This window comes from Lepisosteus oculatus, chromosome 13 (genome assembly GCF_040954835.1).
Source record: "Lepisosteus oculatus isolate fLepOcu1 chromosome 13, fLepOcu1.hap2, whole genome shotgun sequence".
Lineage (NCBI taxonomy): Eukaryota > Metazoa > Chordata > Actinopteri > Semionotiformes > Lepisosteidae > Lepisosteus > Lepisosteus oculatus.
This window is the reverse complement of record NC_090708.1, coordinates 3,225,987-3,246,304: the sequence shown is the minus strand read 5'-3', so window position 1 is coordinate 3,246,304 and position 20,318 is coordinate 3,225,987. Positions and strand designations below refer to the sequence as shown.

Below are 20,318 nucleotides of genomic sequence, written 5' to 3'. Positions count from 1 at the left end.
TGCATGTTTACCTACAGCCATTGAATGTTTGAAAGCTATTGTATACAAAAGATACATCTAAGGTAAAATGAAGGTGCAATGTGCATTCATTAATATTGTTTCACACAGTTACCACTAATGATATCTGTGTAGGCATTAAACCCAAACTCTTGACACCATGTCTTAAACGGTACTCAAGAGCCAAAGCTAATTGCATTCCAGTCTGGGAAGGAGAACTGTATTAAGATAAACATCTCCTGTGTCACTCCATGTAGTAATCTGCTGGCCTTGAAAACCATCGTTTTGAGGCCAGCATATTCACCATGGTGAAACACACCTTACAAGCTTTTAAGTAAAGAATGTCACATTACTTTAATTGCAAGTTCCTTTCTAAATGTAGGATTATAGTTTTAATATAGAGGGTACATGTTGCTGTCATTTCTGCTCCGGTTGTAACTAATGCCTACTCAGATGATTATATTGTCAGGAAGCAAGAAATAATAAGAGTTAGAACCTGTTTAAATAACAAAATTTTCTAGCCACAAACTGTGTCTGTTAAGCCACTACAATATTCTATCTGGATGCTCCGGTTGTAACATGTAATCAATTAACTCAGTTCTGGATATATGCTCTGACAACTGCAGTTCTTGCTAAACACAGAAAGTGTGAAAAGAAAAATGTAACACTTCCAAAGATACCACAGAATCAGAGATTACCCCTGACATGCCAGCTTTCACTAACAGCAAGATAAAGAACACTTGTGTAAGTTCACCTACTAGTATGAGAAAGACAGATGACACAAAAAGTGCAAATGGAAGGCTAATTCAATAGTAAGGATATGGCTGTAGTTCTGTGGAATTAATATCTATGGTTATATTATTCTATATCCTTTATAGAGGCCACTGAAAACGAGACCCTATGTATTCAAGTGACACCGTGAAACTCATCTCAGCTTGTGAGATGTGTTTGGTTCTAGGCATGATCAAGGAAAGAAGATTATGTTCAACAGAACAATGGGTTTCTCTTCTTCCTGTAGGGCTGATCTCTTTGTTATTTTTTTCAAAGTGGCTCAGCTCATTCTGAAGATTCTACCTACAGTAATAGTCAATTTCCTTTGCAGAGCCCTCACCCCCCCATCTGGTGTCACTGAACGTGGCATCCAGAGAGATATTTCACACCCGCATGTAAAGAGCAAAGTGAATGCTAAAGAGTCTCACAGCATTTTCTACCCAGAGAGCAGGGGGATAACCTTTGTGAGGCATGATTAATTATTCCTCATTGTTTGTTCTGTTGGAATGGTGTTACCATAATTGGTCATAGCTTTCAGTAGGTGGTATCGATGTGAATCTCATGATGTTAACATGAGATTTATTTTTGGAAGAATGTTCACTGTAGTGTGATGCTCTCCGAGAAGACTAGAATCGTCAAGGGCCTTCTCCAACTTTACCTCAAAGCTCTCAGATTCTATCCCTAAGGATATCAGCCCTGTCTTCTCTCATTGTGTGCTCTTTTTCCTTACTCTAAAGAGCTTAGAGAATCCACTTTTAAAAGTATTTTATACAAATAACATTATTATTATTATTATTATTATTATTATTATTATTATTATTATTATTATTATTATTATTATTATACTAAACTTTCATGATGGACATTATTTGTTTCCTTTGCTCATTCACAGCCCAGCTGAGCGCCTCTCGGTATGTCGTCCCGGTCCTGCTCATGGTGGGCTGGGTAGTGGGATGTGCGGTAGTGGTCTATTTTGTATTTTCATAGGTGAGTGTTTTCTGTTGCCTTGTGTTTCCCAAAAGGCCATAATAGTCACCTGCACTCTTTCACAGCCTCAGTTTCAGAGACACTACTGTGTATGGCGTGAGCTGTTTTAATGCCTCTCTAAGCTTGCAAAAGAGTGCACATGCTAATGCAGGTCATTTGCATTTCAAAGGAACATCTCTCAGTCTCTGTAGCAGAATAACATGTAAAAGTAAAAGTAATTGCTGGCAGGTGTGACCACTGTTGAAAGGTGACAACACAGCCATCTCTCATTTCTTCAGTGTAAACATGCTCAGAGTAGGATCTACTGATTAGGGTATAAAGTAAGAGCATCTCCTTTCAGCTGTGGGGTTTTCACATGTTTCATATGGACTGTGTTTTAAGCAAGAGCAAGGGCTTCAAGCTGCCATTTTCCCCACAATTCAGCTTGTACATATCCCACAGTTTGCTTCAAGTGCATGTCTTGTGTGCACTATGACAAATCCACACACAAAAGAAGCATGCACTGGGATTTTCTGAAAAGCTGGTCAGAGTCGAAGACAAATGTAATCACTATTTTATGCAGACTAAGGAAATGGATACTGGTGTTTCATCCTTTATTGTACTTCAAACCTTATTGTACTGCTAGATACTTTGCACGTTGCAAGACACACACTTTTGTCGTTGATTGAATTGTGTCATTGCAGCCTGAGTAAGAGAGTGTCAGCTATGATATCAATCTGAAAAAAACAACAACAAAATATCTGCCTCTAATGTATCTGAGAATTGAATAGATCTTCTGAAGGATTAACAACTTTTAATCAACTTTTAAGTCATGTCATCACTCTAAACAGTGTAGGATGTTTCACGTTAGTGCGCTCAGAGAAAATTAATTAGGTGAAGGATGAAGCAATGCATTGTTCTCTGTCATCAGAGATGGGGCCTTTGTCAGCAATTTTCATCACATGGACTGTTGTAAGCATAGCCCACAGCTGTCAATACCCACAAAAGATCACAACCAGTGCGCCACAATATAAATACCCAGCCTTAAAAGGGGGAGAGGGTTGGGGGATGAACTTTGTGCAAGTTAAATAATGTATAAATAGAATTTCTGGTATTAAACACTATGTAATGCTGAATTAAACTCTCTCCTAGCATGTAACTATAAATGCAAAGTAAAAAACTGTGAAAGAAATAAAAAATTTGCTGTTGAAATCAAGCCCAAAAATGCTCATCAAGCACAGACTTCATTTTCAACACAAATGTTGGGATTTCATAATGGATTTTTACGTGTCATTTGTTGATATTTACAATTAACTTCTGTTGCTTCTGTTCTGTTATACCATTTTAATCTGTCTCTATGTGTGTGTTATAATAACAATTTTCTTCACAATTATTCTCTGCTTTTTCAGGAAGAAATATAAAAAGAGACTAAGAACAACATGTCACAAGAATCAAGATCTGTTTAGTATGTGTGAATATCCTGAAGCAAATTGAGCATCCTCATGTAAATACAAAACATGCTTTAAATAACCTGTAATGCTGTACCAAACAAGCTTTGTTTTCATTTTTCTGAGCTGTCATCCATGTTTTAGAGGCATTTATGAGATAGTCAACTGATTTGTCAGTTAACAAATTGTATTAAATGAATTCCTTTGTTTTATTTTTTATAGACATAATGCTATTCATTATCTACATAAGATCTTACAGCAACTGTAATGGCCATTTATGAGGGTTTATCTTTTTCCCTTTGTATTTCAAACACTGATGATTATCATATCAGTAATGTGGACTGTGAATATCAAATAATTACCTTTGTTACCCAAAGAATGAGCAAGAAACCAACGAACTTCACTACTTTAATCAATTTACTATTTTAAATATATTCCTTTTTAAGAGTGCAATAACCCAATTTATTAACATAATAGAAGTAATTAAGTCCTGCAATACCATATATTCTCTTATTTAGTTGGAAATTACACAATCTCATTTAGTCGGCTTTATGCCAGAGCTGTGCTTGGTTTAATCTACTAGCACATTACTCTTTGGGCACACTCAACATAATTGTTAAAAACATTGAGCATTTTCAGTAAATTGTTACAAGCATGCCAGAGGTCACTAATTTGAAGACAGATTTGAGCATTAGGTGCTGTGAGTGATACAGTTTCCCTGGTAACAGGAAAATCATAGCCCTTTCCAAGAATCCATCTTCTAAATTGGGAGAGCTTTTACAGTGATACATAGTACTGTATATCTATATGAACAACTAACGCAAAGCCTTAAATGCATAGTAGTCCCCCATAGTGATTCATCAGAAACTCCTCAGTAACTGATTGTCTTTCTGATAAATTATTTGTACACGATAAAACACAATACATAAAAGTCATGTTTTTCGAACCACAATCCATTTACTTTTGTTTTTCCTTGGCAAAACAATGTTGATCTATTTGCAGCATTTATCCTTAAAGGAGAGGACAGTGCCACTAATGATATGTAACATGCAAAGACAGATGTACACATGCAGTATGTCTTTTAGATTCCTCTGTAAAACACTACTGTTATTATTTTTCCATTAAGAAGGCCGCTGACACACAGATCACCTCAGATGAATTAGTTCAGAAGTTTGTCCACAGTTTGTTCACAGAGAAAGCCTCATGCGTTTGTGCCATTTCTTTAAGAGCCCATTGACATGCAGAGGTAACAGATTGAATAACCAAAGAGAGAAGATTTCAGGACCATCTAGTAGAGTGGCAGCAGTAGGAGGCTAAGAATAGCTTTAAAGTGTCATTTCTAATGCCTCCTAATACCATTTGCACCCTATTACTGTGAAATACTGTACATTTCAAAGCCAGACCTTGAAAAACATCTGTCATTTCCTGATTATGTAAACACATATACTATTTTTTTTCATTAAAACAGTGTTGGGGATAAAATTGCCTAACATATAACCACCGGTTCCAAGATACAGTCTGCTGCAGGCCTGTAATCCTAGTCCTTGAAGACGGGGAAAAAAAATAGAAAATGGACTGGCCTCCATATTTGTATTAAATGACTCATTTAATAAGCAAGATCTTTGTATTTTTGTACCTAGGAACTAAAATTTAGAACATGTATATTATTGCCACTGTGCACATTTTGTGCATTTATGCATTCATGGGAAGTACATGTACTGTATAATACCCACAGTCTAAAATTCTACATGAGAGGTTTTGAACCTCATTGTACAAATCTGAAGACTGCAGATGACTTTTTAAAGGGATGCACGGAAACAGAGCCAAGATAAGCAACCTTTCATGCATTCTGACAGAAGGAAAGACTTCATTTTTTTTGCATTGGAATAAAGGGGTATTAACATCCCAGCAGTAAAAAGCCACATGACATTGAATGAGGGAAGCCAGTTTAATCACAGATCAAAACAGTCTTTGCTCCAAAATTCAGCTAAGAACAGTAAGCAGCCTTTCGCCTTGTTGCATTCCACTGAGGTTATACAGGGAGAGCAAGTGTCTATTTCAGCCTTTTCAAATCAATGATGTGTCTCCAGTTTATTTCAACTGACAGATCTTTCTGTGGATCCCTGACCTCTCCCACCAGGTGACATACTTTCCACTCCATATTTCAAACCTGTCAGAGGCTGTAGTACTGCCAAGTTATTTGCATGGTGGCTGAAATGGCAGGCCACAAGTGTAACAGGGAAAAGCAGGCCATGTACTTAATGCATCTGACTTTCACACACCGAATCACTTTCTCCAGAACTTGTTTGGGGTTTGAAAGTCCTGGCATCAGCTTCTTGCACTATACCACAGCAGGCAGCTTGAACCTCTACGGCTCACAGTACAATTGCCAATTGTGATGAGATTTGGAAGCTTCATAATTTATCCCTAACATACCTGTGACCTGTGAGGCCATCAAAAACCACTACCTGCAAAATGAAGTAGGTTGAAAATAAAATAATCCTAAGAAAAAAATACATATTTTTCCTTTTTCTCTGCTTTTGTAGTGGATATTGCTTTCAAACATAGCCGAAATGCAAAAGTTTTAAATCTGATTCCGAAATCATCATGGAGTACAGTGATAAAGACGCAAGGGGGGTTATAAGTTTCCGTATCTATGCAGACAATGGAGTTGTTCGCACTTTGAATACATTCCCATTGTTCTGCCACCAGGGGGCAACCCCCGCACTATGTGACATCACCTCTTTTTTGTTTCTTTCAAGTAAACTGTGACGCCCTCGGTTGTTTGGATTCGCCTGTTGAGATGCTGGACAACACGTCCATGATTTCGCAGCAGCTGTGTTGTTTTTTTCTGAACAATGAATGAAGTGCTGGGTCTTTTGCCAAACCAGAAGCCTCTGAATATACTTTTAGGAAGACCACGTGTAAATAAAAGTCAAAGTACTTCATTAGCATAAAGGATCATTACCCAGTTTCATGTCCACGATATACAGTAGATATCTATTTTTTCAGTTGAATTAACTGGATAAATTCGGGCTGTTTGCCTTGTGTAGGATATACTGTGAGGTTTATTTACGAACTTTATATTGCCATTATCATGTAAGACTTATTTATAATACACATACCAAGTCCACCTATGTGTGAAAATTGAGATCTTAAATCACATAAAATCGTTCATTGAATACAACAATCATATATGTAGTTTTGCTTTGCATGTTTTGAAGAATATACAAGTGAGTTACAGTACCTTTGGCATTTAAGAACTTATTATTATAATGGAATCATAACCACCTGCACATAATTGAGGACTTAACCACAAGAGGTGAAGTCATTTTTTCCAGCTAATCGTTAAACCTCAGCTACAAGGAAAGGTGATCACGTACGGGAAAGGGAAGAGATTTCGGCATGACCACAGGAGGTCATCATTTTTCACTATTCACAACATGATGCTCTTGGTTTGAAGTACTCTTTTCCGACCCCAGAGGCAGGGGCAATTCATTGCTGGATAATGTTGTTGCACGTAGATTTTTATCAGTAACTGTCAAAACTACATTTATGTTCTTCTTAAACATCACTTCTTCAAATATTCAAGATCAGTTTAAAAACATCCAACAATAATGATTTATTATTATTATTATTATTATTATTATTATTATTATTATTATTATTATTATTATTATTATTATTATTATTGGTTTTGTTGGTAGCAGGTACTGTATGGAATACATTCAAAGCATTTCAGGTGGCACACATAATATGCAAAACTGGGAGCAGGAATTATTCAAAATTAAAATTCTTTCATCTCAGGTTATACTGATTTTTGTTTGGTGGTTGCAAGATTAAAAAGGTATTGAAATTATTATCACTTTTGTGCATTTTGAAAAACAAATGAGCCCTGTATTCCCACTGTGAATACAATCAGTCCAGATAATGTTTCAGATCTACTTACAAAAGCATCCTTTATGAGTCAAATTAGCATTTCACAGAAGAAATCTTTTTTTTTTCATATTTGAAGTGCTGCCTTCTAATTGGGTTTGACTGACACTCCATCTGTGAATATACAGGGGTTTTTTAAAATGGGGGCTTAATAGATATTTTCACCAGTATGCTAGGTGTCATTCCATTTTTCTCCACTTAAGAGATGAGAGAGTGAGTGAGAGCAATTTCGTTCTGCTCTTTTGACGGCAAAACCTTCCCATTCTTGCAAAATATTATTCCCATATCAAAGCAGCCCTGTTAAAGTACTGATATGAAAATCTCATGGGTGAATATTTTAGATACAGATGCTACAGATGACCTAAAGAAGCATGGAGAGATAAGTCAAAAAGGAAATGAATGAGTTAGAGCTGGAGTCTCCATCTCTGTAAGTAATTTGTTCAGTTCAGGAAACTCTAGTCCTTTAGGGCTGATTTTCGTTCCAGATGATTTCTAAATAACGTAATTTAATAAATCATCTGTTAACTGATTCTGGTTTAATTGTCATATGTTCAAAATACTTTCAGAAGATGTTTAAAACCCTTTCGCTCAGTGTTTCAAATACAGGGCCCGCAGTGTGTGTACAGTACTCCTGTATATAATGGAAATCGTGGGTTGTATTGTGGGGAAGATTTTGCACTGAATGGAATGTTTCAATCCAATGTCTTAAATGGTTACCTCTACAAAGGAAATATTAGAAATGCAGAGCCATTGCCCAAGCAATGTCAAATGTCTCATTTTCAAAGGTCAAACTGAGTTCACACTGAACATAGTGAAAATTATGGGTTTACAGTGTTTTGAGCAACATTTTTTCACACACATGCTGTTCGTTGAGAACTACTTACTGTACCTGCTAGTACTGCTAGTTATTTAGTTATAAGATTCATACCATTAACATCTGTGTGCTAATTTTTAGTTAACTCAGAGGTGCTAAGGTCAGTTACAAAATTTCAGAATTTACTTGATCTGACAGAATGTTCTACAGAAGCTGCAGCCTGTAACTGGATTTTGCTGAAATAAACAAAGCACATTTTAAAACTTTCTTAAGAAAGAGAGAGCAAAAGAAAATTGTTTATAATTTAAAAGAAGGACCAGTGGCTTTTTTGCATGCATAAAAGAAGGGAAATAACATTGCCACCACTTGATTTTCCATTATGCGAAATGTTTATTATGCACAAGAAGTTCGTTGTCTGTAATAAATTTGCTATAATTTAATTTACTCTTAGGTCACTTTAAACAAACTAGATTTGGCTATTCAAAACGACTGTTTTTGATGTGCTGCTAGTGAAGTTTTGTTTAAAAACGTCAGTATCTAACATTTTTATGCATGTAGGGCTCTTCTGAAGAAGTTCTCATTTTCCATTTCTAAACTCTTCCATGGCCTGTCATTAGGAAAAACCTAATCTTTTAAAGCACTTGAAAGCAGTATCGTTTTGTAAATAATATGAATTCTTTCTTGACACATTTAGTCTGCACTGCCAGATATACTTCTACAATAACACATTAAGCATGTTTTATTTACTTGATTTTCTGTCCTTCTTCTGTCTTAATACGTTGTCGCTGTGGTTAAAAAGAGAGACTTTGTGTACTGCTGTCGTCTTGCGTGCCAATGTGTTAATCTTTTCTACCCTACCTACACTAGTAAGTAAACATTCATCCTTAATTTAGGGTTCTATAGTCTAAAAAAAAGTCAAACCACGCAGACAGACTGGAAGACCCAGTACTTGAGAAACCCGAGTGGAGGATTCAAGGTGCATACTCCTCTACAGCGGCTCTGAGGATGATCGGAATCAAATGGGGGAAGAATGGGGTGAAGAGGTGTCAGTGGGGCCAGCAGGGGGCGCTCACCCTGCAGTCTGTGTGGGTCCTAATGCCCCAGTATAGTGATGGGGACACTATACTGTAAACAGGTGCCGTCCTTCAGATGAGACGTCAAACCGAGGTCCTGACTCTCTGTGGTCATTAAAAATCCCACACCTGAAGAAGGCTCCACGGCCGAAACGTTGTGTTCTCTTTCTTCTTTTTTTCAGCATGGAATAAACCTATTACTTGTTCCTTTGCAATATAATACAAATAATCAAAACTTATTTCCGATAACGCAGCGCATCCCAAAATCGTCAGTTTTAGATTATTCAAAACTCACAATACAAATTTAACATTGGTTTCTAATTATTGTTTTTTATCAATACTGCAACGCATATGGCCGACTTTGCAGGTTGTGTGAGCCGGCTTACCAGCGCGGTGACGTCACCACCCTTCCCTGTGACTAGCGGGGACCGCAGCTGTTGGGCTGATGGGAGATTTCCCTTTAGCTCAACTGGCTAGGCCCCTGTTGAGTGACGTTGGAGGTCATGTCCCCAGCAGTGGGGGGCCGACCTGTTGCAGCAGCGGCGAGGGCACAAACCCATGTGAACCCCAGAGCGCTACGATACAATAGTTTGTCTTTCAAGAACCCTATGTTAAATATCTTTAGAAATTTAGTTTTCATATCTAACAACCAAAGCTGCATATATGTTTGAACAACTTTCTCATTCCTGCACCCATATATACAGTATATCAACTATTAAGAGTTCAACCAACTGTGTGAAGTGTTGAGTTCCATTATTCCGTTATTCTCGTTGTCCAGAATATGCACCTACGTCTTGAGTTCAAATTACAGCTTTTGCTGCCTGCTGTCAGTCCGGTGCCAACAAATGTGTTTTTAATCATGATTAAAGCAGAATTTACAGTAACACATCTGAAGGGAATCTATAATGGCTTATCAGTGACGCACTTTGACCTTCGCAGAAGCAAAGACGATCTGCTGCAGAAACAGAAAAGACTCTTGATGGGCTTTTGGCTGATTCAAATACACCCATTGTATTTTTAGTGCTTGCGAAAAGGTGTATACTGTATGTCAACAAAACACAGATAAAACAGAACCACTTTTATGTTAGAATTTATTAACAAATTATTTCTGAATATGTTTCTTACAAAGTACCTAAATCCAGGCATCTGAGGTATTTGTGTTTAACTTTCTAAATACTGTATTAATACACCTTGGACTAATGGTATTTAACTTTAAAGTTATGGAAGTGTGATGTTTAAAATGTATCACCTTCAATGGCAGATACTACAGATTGCAAGGATTTGACAAAAACAGCAATAAAGAAACACAGTATCTTGCCTTTCTGATACAGGATTTTGTTTTCTTTTATTACTGGCCTAAATATCATTTATAGAATTTTAACTTCCCATATAAAGAAAATTGACAAAAAGTACATCTCTTGAATGTAAGCAGTGAGCACATTCCTTTCAGAAAACGATATCACTTGAGTAGGTGTATCGTAGGAGTACTATCAGCAAAGACTGAAGTCATCTTGAGTATTAACCCCCTCTACTCTTAAGAGATAACATTCAGTGTAATCTTTCTAAAGTCAAATTAGTCATGAATCCTTAAAATTTTATAAATGAAATCATTAGTTTTGTGAGAGGAAATGTACAGGGTACATTTGAGAGAATTTGAAATCTTTGGTGTAAATGTTATTTTTACTTGCTTTGCCTCAAAGTCGTATCTTGACTTTCTGCAAATGAGTAAGTCAATCAAGCCCCCTTAACCAGGAATCACAATTTAACTCATATAAAAAAGTAAGTTCATAAGGCTTTTTCTGTTTTCAAAGAAACAATTATACATGAAGTGTAAAACTACTGTAGAAACACAACACAATATATGCGATACTAGTAATTTCAATTTTTATGAAAAATCTTTATATAGAAAATGTTCAGATCCGTTTTTGTGCTGCTATACTTTATGTGCATGAATACCGGCTTTAAAAAAAATCAAATCTAGTTTAATGAACTGTTTGAAGATTAATTACAATTTAGCACATTTACTAGGTAGGAAAGAAAGAACAGTTCTGTGTGAGAGGGCACTGCATTCAGTAACCCTCCCCTGTACACATTCAGTGGAATCCCTGCAATTAGAGTCTAACAGTCTGTTGACAAGGGGTCTTTCTTTGAGTTGTTGCCCACTTCACCACACTCGACACTGCTGCAGTGGCGCCATGTAATCTTTCTTGCGACAAGAAAAGGCTTCAGCAAATTCTGGAAAGTTCTGTAATGACCCTAAAACTCTGTTTGAGGAAAAAAAAAACATACATGTTGATAAAATATTAAATTAATCCTGTCACTTTTTACCACAAATGTATAATAATTACTTCTTCTAGCACTTCCTATGATATACAGTAGATAACTAAATATTAGAAAGAGTAGTGAATTACTTAATGACCATTAATTATTTTTTATCTTATTTCCCTGTAGAATAATGACATTTGGCTGTGCTGAAACACCCCTGGTTATTGCATGAAGGTTAAAGTTACTATGGATAATGATAACAGCAAAGCATTTATATGAAATCGTGTACCGATGTAATGTATGAGGTGTATTTATCTCTATTGTTGTTTATGTAAAGTGACCAGAAGACATTCAAACACATACAGGAGATACAGTGCAATTAAAAAACAAACAAACCTGAATTTTCCAGGGCTGTGCACATCAGTTTTGATAGAATTAACAGCATGTTCAGGTCTATAGGTACCACACCACACCTAAAATGAAACAATAAGTCCTTTTTTCTTTTACCTCACACATGTAAGTCAACAAAACAAAAAAAAACTAATAACTGTCTACAGTTCATCTCCTATAGTGAAAGATCAACAAAGAGAAGCTTTGTTTTTTTAACATGTTCACATTTTCTCCAATTCTGCTCATTGCCTGTGTTAGATCTGAGAGATAAGGACTAAGATGAGCTTTTCTACTTTACAGTGCACAAGAAATACATCTCTGCTTTGAAAAAGTTGTTTCTACAAAACTGTTTTTGATGAGGGGCAAGAACATTTATAGGTCAGAAAACTTTAATATTATTAAATAAAGCATTAAATGTGATTTTAAAACATTAATATAACTTTGTCAGTAAGTTATATCTCATGCTTTAATTAATTTAGGTAATCACAGATTGCCAAAGACAAGGATTTTCTGTGTCTTAGTCTGGAGCTTACCTGTGCAAAATTGAGGAAGAATAGCTGTCTGTGGTTCAAGTCAATTCCTGGCAGTAGCTCCTCCTGTCCATTTTTGTTAATGTAATTTTGGTATGCCTGGAAATTCAAATTAAGTTTTTTGATTGTATTCATTATAACATGGCTTGGATAGTTCAAGAATGGAACTGTCATAAAGTTTAGTGAAAAGCATATTCATGGGATGAATTGTAGAAAACTGTAATGCCTAAAACACCTAAAAGGGGTTTTCTAGTTTTTAGTATTACTTTATTTTAATTGATATTTCAATATACTGTATATGAATTGCTACGTCTTAAAACTATACATATTTTACAAATGTTTTTTTACAAAAAATAAAGACACTTGCTTTTTCTTCATGAAGGGCTGAACTAGAGAAATAGATTTTACAAGAAATTCTCCTACCTGTACGAAAAAAGGTCCTAAAATAAAAAATGACACATAATCAAAAGAGATCAAATCCTTTTCATTCACAGGGCTTACTTGATATGCTTGTCTGACTCCACCATTATCTGCAATGTTCTCTCCCAAAGTATTAACTCCACTGAGCTGTTCAAAAAATGGAGAAAAAAATTAGGCTTTTCTTTGAAAAGTCTTTTTCCAAGAACTTTTAACAAAATTTTGGGCAGCACTTTTCTCAGAAGGAATATTCTCGCTATAAACAGCCCAAATTAAACGCATATTGAAACCAGATTAATTCGTGTTATTTCATTGTAAGCTGAAAGGGCAAGATTGATTTCAGGAGATACAGACAAGCCCCATGGAGCGATAGAGGATGCCCACACTTTTCCTTTCATTTTGAAACCGCTGGGCTAGAGAGAGTGACAAACCTGGCCATGTGGGCAAGTTCCCCAGAACAAACCAAAAAATAGGACAACACCAGTCCCGAATGTAGAAAAATATAATTGTGAAGATTTAAGAAGGCATGTCTGAAGAAAAACATTCAGCTGGAAAGTTGGATTTGTTATAAGCCCTCTCAGACTGGGTCATGTAACTATACACCCATTTTTAGTGATGAATAGCTGCTCTTGACGTAGAGCGCCTTCTCAGAGGACCAACAGGAAAAACGGGTAACGGGTAAAAGCAAAGTCCGGAAGTAACAGGAATGGGTGATCAGGGTGACCAGGCAGCTGGAGGATTGGGAGCGAGGGTCAGCCAGAAAGCTGGATGCTGGAGGAAGCTGTGGAGAGCAGACGAGAGGCCCACAACACAGACAGGTGTTGCTGAGCAGAGAACAAAAGTCAAGAAAGTCTCCCCCGATGACACTGAAGATTTTGCACTGAAGGACATGAACAGTGATGAGGAGAAAAGAGTTCTTGAGGGCTTAAACATCCTGATTCTCTCTCAGTGTGGCAAAACCGGTTCTGAGATTTTTTAACCTGTTCATCTCTTTTTTTCCCCCTTAGGATCTTGCATCATTTGTTGTTCAGAACGTAGAAACAAACAACAACCAGTAAATGTAGATTAACACATCAATTGTGTTAATAGATTCCACCGGTTAGGACAATGTAGCCTCTTGGGAGCTGTTGACTGCAAGTCGGTTTAAAATTCATGGATGAGACAAAGTCACTGCCCCTGTGTGTTACTCTCACTGTCTGCCCTGTCCTCTGAGATCTATCTTCTGTGCAGAATGGAGCAGGGTCTCCTGGTATGGGCGATGCTCCGCCCGGGATCACAAAGTACTGCAGAGGGTGGTGAAGTCAGCGCAGCTCATTACCGGCCGTAAGCTAGCAAACATCCAGGATATCTACTCAGCTGGATGTCTCAAGAAGGCCAGGTCCATTCTCAAGGACCCCAGTCATCCCGGTCACACACTGTTTTCCCTCCTACCATCCAGTAAACGGTACCGAAGCATTCGGTCAAAGTCCAGCAGATTACGGATCAGCTTCTACCAGATAACCAGATAATAAGACTGCTAAATAGCCCAGCTGCAGCTCCTTCAGCAAATCACCCGTAATGGCTACATGGACACAGGGTTTTCATTGCATTCAGCATACTGCACTACTTGGATATAATGTATTGCATACACCCTGGATACATCGCAGCTCTGTTTATATTGAGCTCTGTCTGAGTTTATTTTATTCAATTTCTATTGTACTATTATGTATTATTATGTAACCTCTTTTGTAACTTTAATTTTGTGATTTTTATCCCCTCCCCAGTGAGCTCGTAGAAATGACATTTCATTGCCAGCAACTACTGCTGCACGCTGTATTGTTGTGCCTTGGATAAATAAACTTTGATTTGATTTGATTTGAACAGTGCCAAGTTTGAGACACTGAGCCACCAGTTACCAATTGACTACCAATGCCCATGTCAGAGACAGAGCTACATGGTGCAATGCTAAACGATTTTTTTTTAATTCAGCAATCGGAATTTAAGGCACCTTAATTTGAATTTAATTGAATTGAACCCATAGCTTTTTTAATTACTTGAAATACTCTTAAGTATATGAATTAGCCTATTCCTTGAAAGTGACTAATCAGCATAATGTAATCGAACTCAAGGTAATTTTATTTCAATTAATTTTTTCTTAATTATGGTAGAAATTAGGTACCTTGGTTGGTTGTTGACTACTAAAGGATTTCTCAATGTGTGTGCTAGCAGTGGAGGGATCAGTTCACACTATAGACAGACAACGCATACGGTAGGCTAAATAATCCTGAGAACTTTTAGTGAATTTTGGGTTGAATTTGTTTCCTCGGCCAGGTATCCATAAGGTTTTTCTCATCATAGCTGGGCATCTTTAGATTCATGGTTATTTCTTTTTTAAATATTCATTTGTTGCATTGGCACCCAAATGCTAAGCTACTACACAAATCTTTTTTTTTTAAGATCAGGCTTTCTGTCTTAATAATAATCATTTTGTGGATGCTTACATTTTGACCACCAGCTAGATCCCAGGAGAAGTTCCCATACTGGTCAATCATGCACTTGGAAAGTTCATTAAATTTAGCAGCTGACTCCTTTGTCCACCAGTCTGTGAGGTCTCCATCTTTGTCAAAGTTTCTACCTGTTTAGAGAAAGCAAAACTCACTGCATCAAATCAGTTTAACAGTATACCAACACTGTACTCTGCGGCAGAATGCACTGTCCTGGCTTTGGTCAAGAAATGAAGGAAAAATACTTCTAACACTGAGAACATTGCCTTCACAATTATCCTTGTTTGTTGATGAGACTGCCTGCCAAGAATAAGCACACAATGCTGATTGAAGATGGAGTTCTTCTTACTCTAACATGAAAGTTTTGTTTGTCTCTGATGTGCTTGTGGGTGTCTGTGCTTGTCTTTGTTTCAAAAGCATTTATTATGGCGGTAAGGATTGCAGTGCTGGGTAATTAACATGCAGTCACTAGGTGTTGCCTCATCCTGCTCTCAAACACAAGAATTAGATGCTTACCTGTCATGGTACTAAAACAGTGTGGGATTTGTCACATTCTGCAGACAGACGGTTTTAACCTTTTAACCACATGCAAGTTTTTTTCTGGATCGAAGGCATAGAGGTACAGTACGTGCATTAGGGGTAAGAGTGTCTCATAACATCTTTCTTGTAGGTGATTAAGCACCTTTTGTTTCGAAAAGCCAGTTCACTTTGTCTCTGCCTTCACAGTGTATACAAACCAAGGAATCAATACCAGTTTCCTTCAAAAACCCCGCCCCACCCGCTCCTGTTGTTCAAACAAATGTGAAGAATATAACTGTGGCTTCTTACCATTGTCATCAAAGCCATGGGTGATTTCATGGCCAATGACCATGCCAATCGCACCGTAATTGAGGGATTTGGATTGACCCTTGTCAAAGAAGGGGGGTTGCAGAATTCCAGCGGGGAAAACTATTAAAAAGAAGAACAGATGTTTCCTCCATTAAAACACGAACCAGAATACACAAGCGGCAATGCCAGTATAATTGGTCAATAAAAATGATTCAGTGCTGCAGTGCTGTAACCCCTATTTAGTCATCTATTTTATGCTTAAACGCTGACGCGTGGGATCATTCAGTATTGCCCAATTGAGCCGTTTCTCAGTTGAAGTTTCTTTCCCCTTCAATCAAGGGCTGAAATTAGAAAATGGCACCTTGCAGGTGACACATACAGCACGCAAGCTCATCCCAGTAGTTCTGTGGTACGCTGTAATGCATTATGGAGCGGCCATTTTCATTTTAAAAAGTAGAATTTGTTTCAAAAAAGCATGAGGGCTGATTTCATTTTGCATAACATCTCTTGCTTAGGAATATAAGCACAGGAATTCTTGTTGTGAAACTGGCTTTGTAAAGACCATCTGGCACGCAGTATTCTAAATCCTATCCAATATTTTTCAAAGGAGGACCACAGACTTCCCCTTTTTATTGAAAGGGATTTTAAAGGACTAAGGCACAATATTTAACAGTGTCTGTAAAGCAAATATTGTGGCAAATATGCAGGCAAATATGATACTGATCCTTCTGAGTTTTCCTCTAAAAAGAGAGAATAGACAGATATGGTTTTAGTTAAAAGAAACTGACTGTGTCGGTAGGGGGGATTGAAAAAGTCCAAAGGATTAAGAATTTTGTCCTCCGAGAAAAGAACAACAGGTCCTGTTCTCATAATTATCCTTAGCCTTGGCGAGTAGCTGGCTGATAGCTGCAATTGCTCACGACTCTCTTTTATCAGGTAACAGACATTCCGTTTTGAAACTAAATGCTCTCTTTGTACGCAAATAATCGAAAGTACCTAAGATAATATCTTGTAGATGTTTTTCTGCTGGAATATCTGCTACTGTTTTGGATTTCTCTTATTTGACTAAATTGGTGTGACTCTCACTGTATAGAAAAGGGAAATACTGCTGTATTCAATCTAAGCTACATTTAAAACGGTTTTCTTTACCGTGCTCCTGTATGCATACTGTACATAAAGGTCTGCTTTCTGCTCCCTTCAAGGATGTGATCATTGAGTGATTCCTACAACTTGTGATTCCTACAAAGCTGGTAAATCCATTGACCATGCACTTTGTCACATGTACTGTAAGTGATTACTTATTATTTTTATGGTAAAATCTTACCGATTTGATTTCTGCTTGAAGAATAGAAGGCATTGACAATAGCTGCTCCAGTGATCCACCTTTAGATTACAAAACAGTGGCATTATTGAAATCTTCACAGTCTACATTGATCATAATACTACTGGATTTTAAGGTTTGGGATAGTTACAACATACAATGGTTAGAACCAAGTTTTTCAAAACATCAAACGTTTAACTTATTGTCCAATTCACTGATCATGGGAGAGGGTAGTATGGCACGTGCTTACAGGGAAAATAAAGTAACTATTGCTGCTGCTAGAAACTGGAATCGTACTATAACACAATGTGACAAAACTATTATCATATAAAAACAAACAGCTTCTACTAAAAGCGGATAATGTACAGTATGTGTGCCATGCTACATGAAACAAAGGAGACTCAAACACAGCAAGTTGTACATTTGAAGCATGCAGGTGGAAGAGATGAGTCTGTTATGTGACATAACCTCCTAAGTCTCCCAGATAGTGTTGAATTCTCCTGGGGCCACTTTTGGAGAAGTGTAATTCACTGCTGTGAGACTCAGAAAGGTGAATTTGCCCTTGAGATAGCAATCAAATCTTGCTGAGTGAAACTGAGCACACCACAGACCCATTGGAAGGCTGATAATTATGTCACAAAAACTGAATAACTTTTCAGTTATTGACTCTGGGGGTTTGGTTTTAATAAAGGTCTCTGTACCTGTATTAAAAATGGTTCTGTTTCTCTTACTTTCTTTTTTCAGTTTGTTCTGTTCTCCCATGTTAAATTGCAGAGATAGAATTCAAATCAAACAGAGACACTTACTCCTCTTTGTTGACTTTTTCCCTGAGTTTCTGTAGACGTTTCTTCTGTCCAAACTCCAGATTCTGGAGGATATTTCCAAAGTATTCTTCCACATTGTAGTTTAACTGTGGCAAAAGAACATGAAAAAAGGCACTCTGGAGACTATTTTATGTAAAGTAGGAATGAGAGTGAACTGGGTGAATGTGGAGAGATTTGGATGACATGGAGATACAGTTGATAGAATCTGACAACTAGTCTGATGGCAAGTGGGTTCATGCCCCCCTGGCAATTTAAAACAATCCCTAATCTCTCGCTTTCACTCCCTCTTTAGGCAGAGTTTTAGCGTTTGTTTCTACAATGTAAATTGTACATATATTAAATATAATAAATATATTTGCACATGAGGCATTTTTAGTTTGTTTGTCAAGTTCAAATGTTCAGTGGGTTACATATTGAGAAATGACTCCAAAACTACAGTCTGAAATTGAAGTAACAGTAATCAACATGCAGCTTTCATACTGTGAGTCAAGAACAAAGATAAAACTGACTTTCTACCACAGAATAATAATTTACAACATCATTATCAATTTCTCTTATTTACAAGAATTAATATTCTAAATTGGGTCTTTTTAGTGCATATTACAATTTTGACATAACAAAACTTAATTTAAATTAAATGTTTTTTTTCCTGTATATCCTAACATTGTGTGTGCTTTTTTTATTGCTTTACTATATCATCTAGTATACTCTATGTAAATGATATGTCAACATAAACACCTACGTTTTTATCATAAGAAACCTCTTCTCCCGTTTTTTTCCCATTTTGTATTTACAGTGTATGTTTTCACTGCTTGCATGAAATACCCTACACTTGTCCACATTGAATACCCTACACCTGTCTACAGTTCTTGAGCAGTATTGAATTTTATCTACAGTAAACCATTATGAATTTGATCTACAATATCTGCTAATCCTAGTAGGTATCAGCTGAGCAATTCATTACAACTGAATCTAGATCATGGGTAGTGGTCCTAGTACAGATCCCTGTGGTACTCCACTAATTACATCACATTAAGATGAATTCTCCATTTTCTGTGCACAGTCATAATTAATTGTGTAATTGTTATATTTTTATAGTGTAGTTAAGAAAACATTTCACAACAGTAGCTGTATGCAATTTAAACGTACATCTTTATACTCTTTATCCAGCTGGGCGTTGTCCTTGATATTTTCTGGGTATCCAATCCTTTCCCTAATAGCTCTTGCCTACAAAGATAAAAGATTAATAAGGTAATGACATCATGAATTTTCCTTATTTTTCTACGAACATTTTTCTGTTGGTCTACGAGTTTAATGAAATATCATTTGAGGGCTAAACAGGTATGTACAGTAACTGGTTCTGCATCTAATTAATCAAAATCAATTCCTACAGTGAACAAAACTTTGTTTAAACACTTTCCATTACCTTAAGTATAAATCAAAATTTTAAAACAAGAATCTTGAATTAATCATTCCCTAATTAAAAAAAATCATTTAATATATTTCATTACAATATTTTCCCATCCACGATAAAATAAAACAGATATTGTAAATCTAAATCTCAGCTAGCCTCTATTTGTTATAGTACACTTTGCCCCCATGCCTCTCCAGATGTTTTACAGACAGAAGCATGCACAACAGATGTTTTATGCACAACAGATGTTGTATGTTCTGTATAGGTACAGTGGATAATTGGCCAGGGAAGAGAGAAAAACACAGAACTCAAAGTGGAGAAAATAGACCTGTGGGTCCAGGCAATGTGTTTTGTGCGTCTACATACAGTCCTGGGGAGAGGTGGATCAGAGGGCTCTCTCTCTAATGCAGGGCCCAAATTAAAGGGTAAGGGGAATGACTGAGCATTCCCCTTCTTTTTTTCTGTGATGTGCAGTAGCCCCATGGACAAATAAATGTGTTTCTTGTCTAGACTTCTACCAAGATACTGTTTTCCTAAAAGAGTAGGACACCATTGCACTGCCCAGCTCGATCTCAGACCAGGTATGAGCTCACTGATACTCTCCCTCCCCAACTCAGACCAAGGATGACCTCATACTCTTTACCTCCCCCTCCCCCAGAAACCAGCCATGAGCTCAAGCCTCCTACCCCTCAGCAAACCAACTATGAACCCAGACTGGGCAAGACTTTGCTGTACATTGTCTGTTCATCATGGTGTTTTCTTTTATTTTGCAACATGAATCCTGCCTAAACGCAACATATCCTAAAATACACAGTGTGTCTGTAATGACTTTATTATGCTT

General features: G+C 37.0%; 1 protein-coding gene across 3 annotated transcripts in view; it reads right to left on the bottom strand.

Annotated features, from left to right (window-relative positions):
- Window positions 1–10,079: 10,079 nt before the first annotated feature.
- Window positions 10,080–20,318, bottom strand: part of LOC102690021 (neprilysin) — a 36,702-nt gene continuing 26,463 nt past the window's right edge. For all 3 annotated transcript variants that reach the window (XM_015360909.2, XM_015360908.2, XM_015360910.2), the window contains 9 exons: window positions 19,213–19,290; window positions 18,046–18,149; window positions 17,243–17,301; window positions 15,919–16,038; window positions 15,088–15,221; window positions 12,692–12,757; window positions 12,194–12,289; window positions 11,667–11,743; window positions 10,080–11,269 (listed from right to left, as the gene is read on the bottom strand). In XM_015360909.2, the coding sequence (XP_015216395.1) occupies window positions 11,170–11,269; window positions 11,667–11,743; window positions 12,194–12,289; window positions 12,692–12,757; window positions 15,088–15,221; window positions 15,919–16,038; window positions 17,243–17,301; window positions 18,046–18,149; window positions 19,213–19,290 (834 nt within the window). In that variant the 3' untranslated portion in view covers window positions 10,080–11,169. The remainder of the gene's footprint in view (window positions 11,270–11,666; window positions 11,744–12,193; window positions 12,290–12,691; window positions 12,758–15,087; window positions 15,222–15,918; window positions 16,039–17,242; window positions 17,302–18,045; window positions 18,150–19,212; window positions 19,291–20,318) is intronic.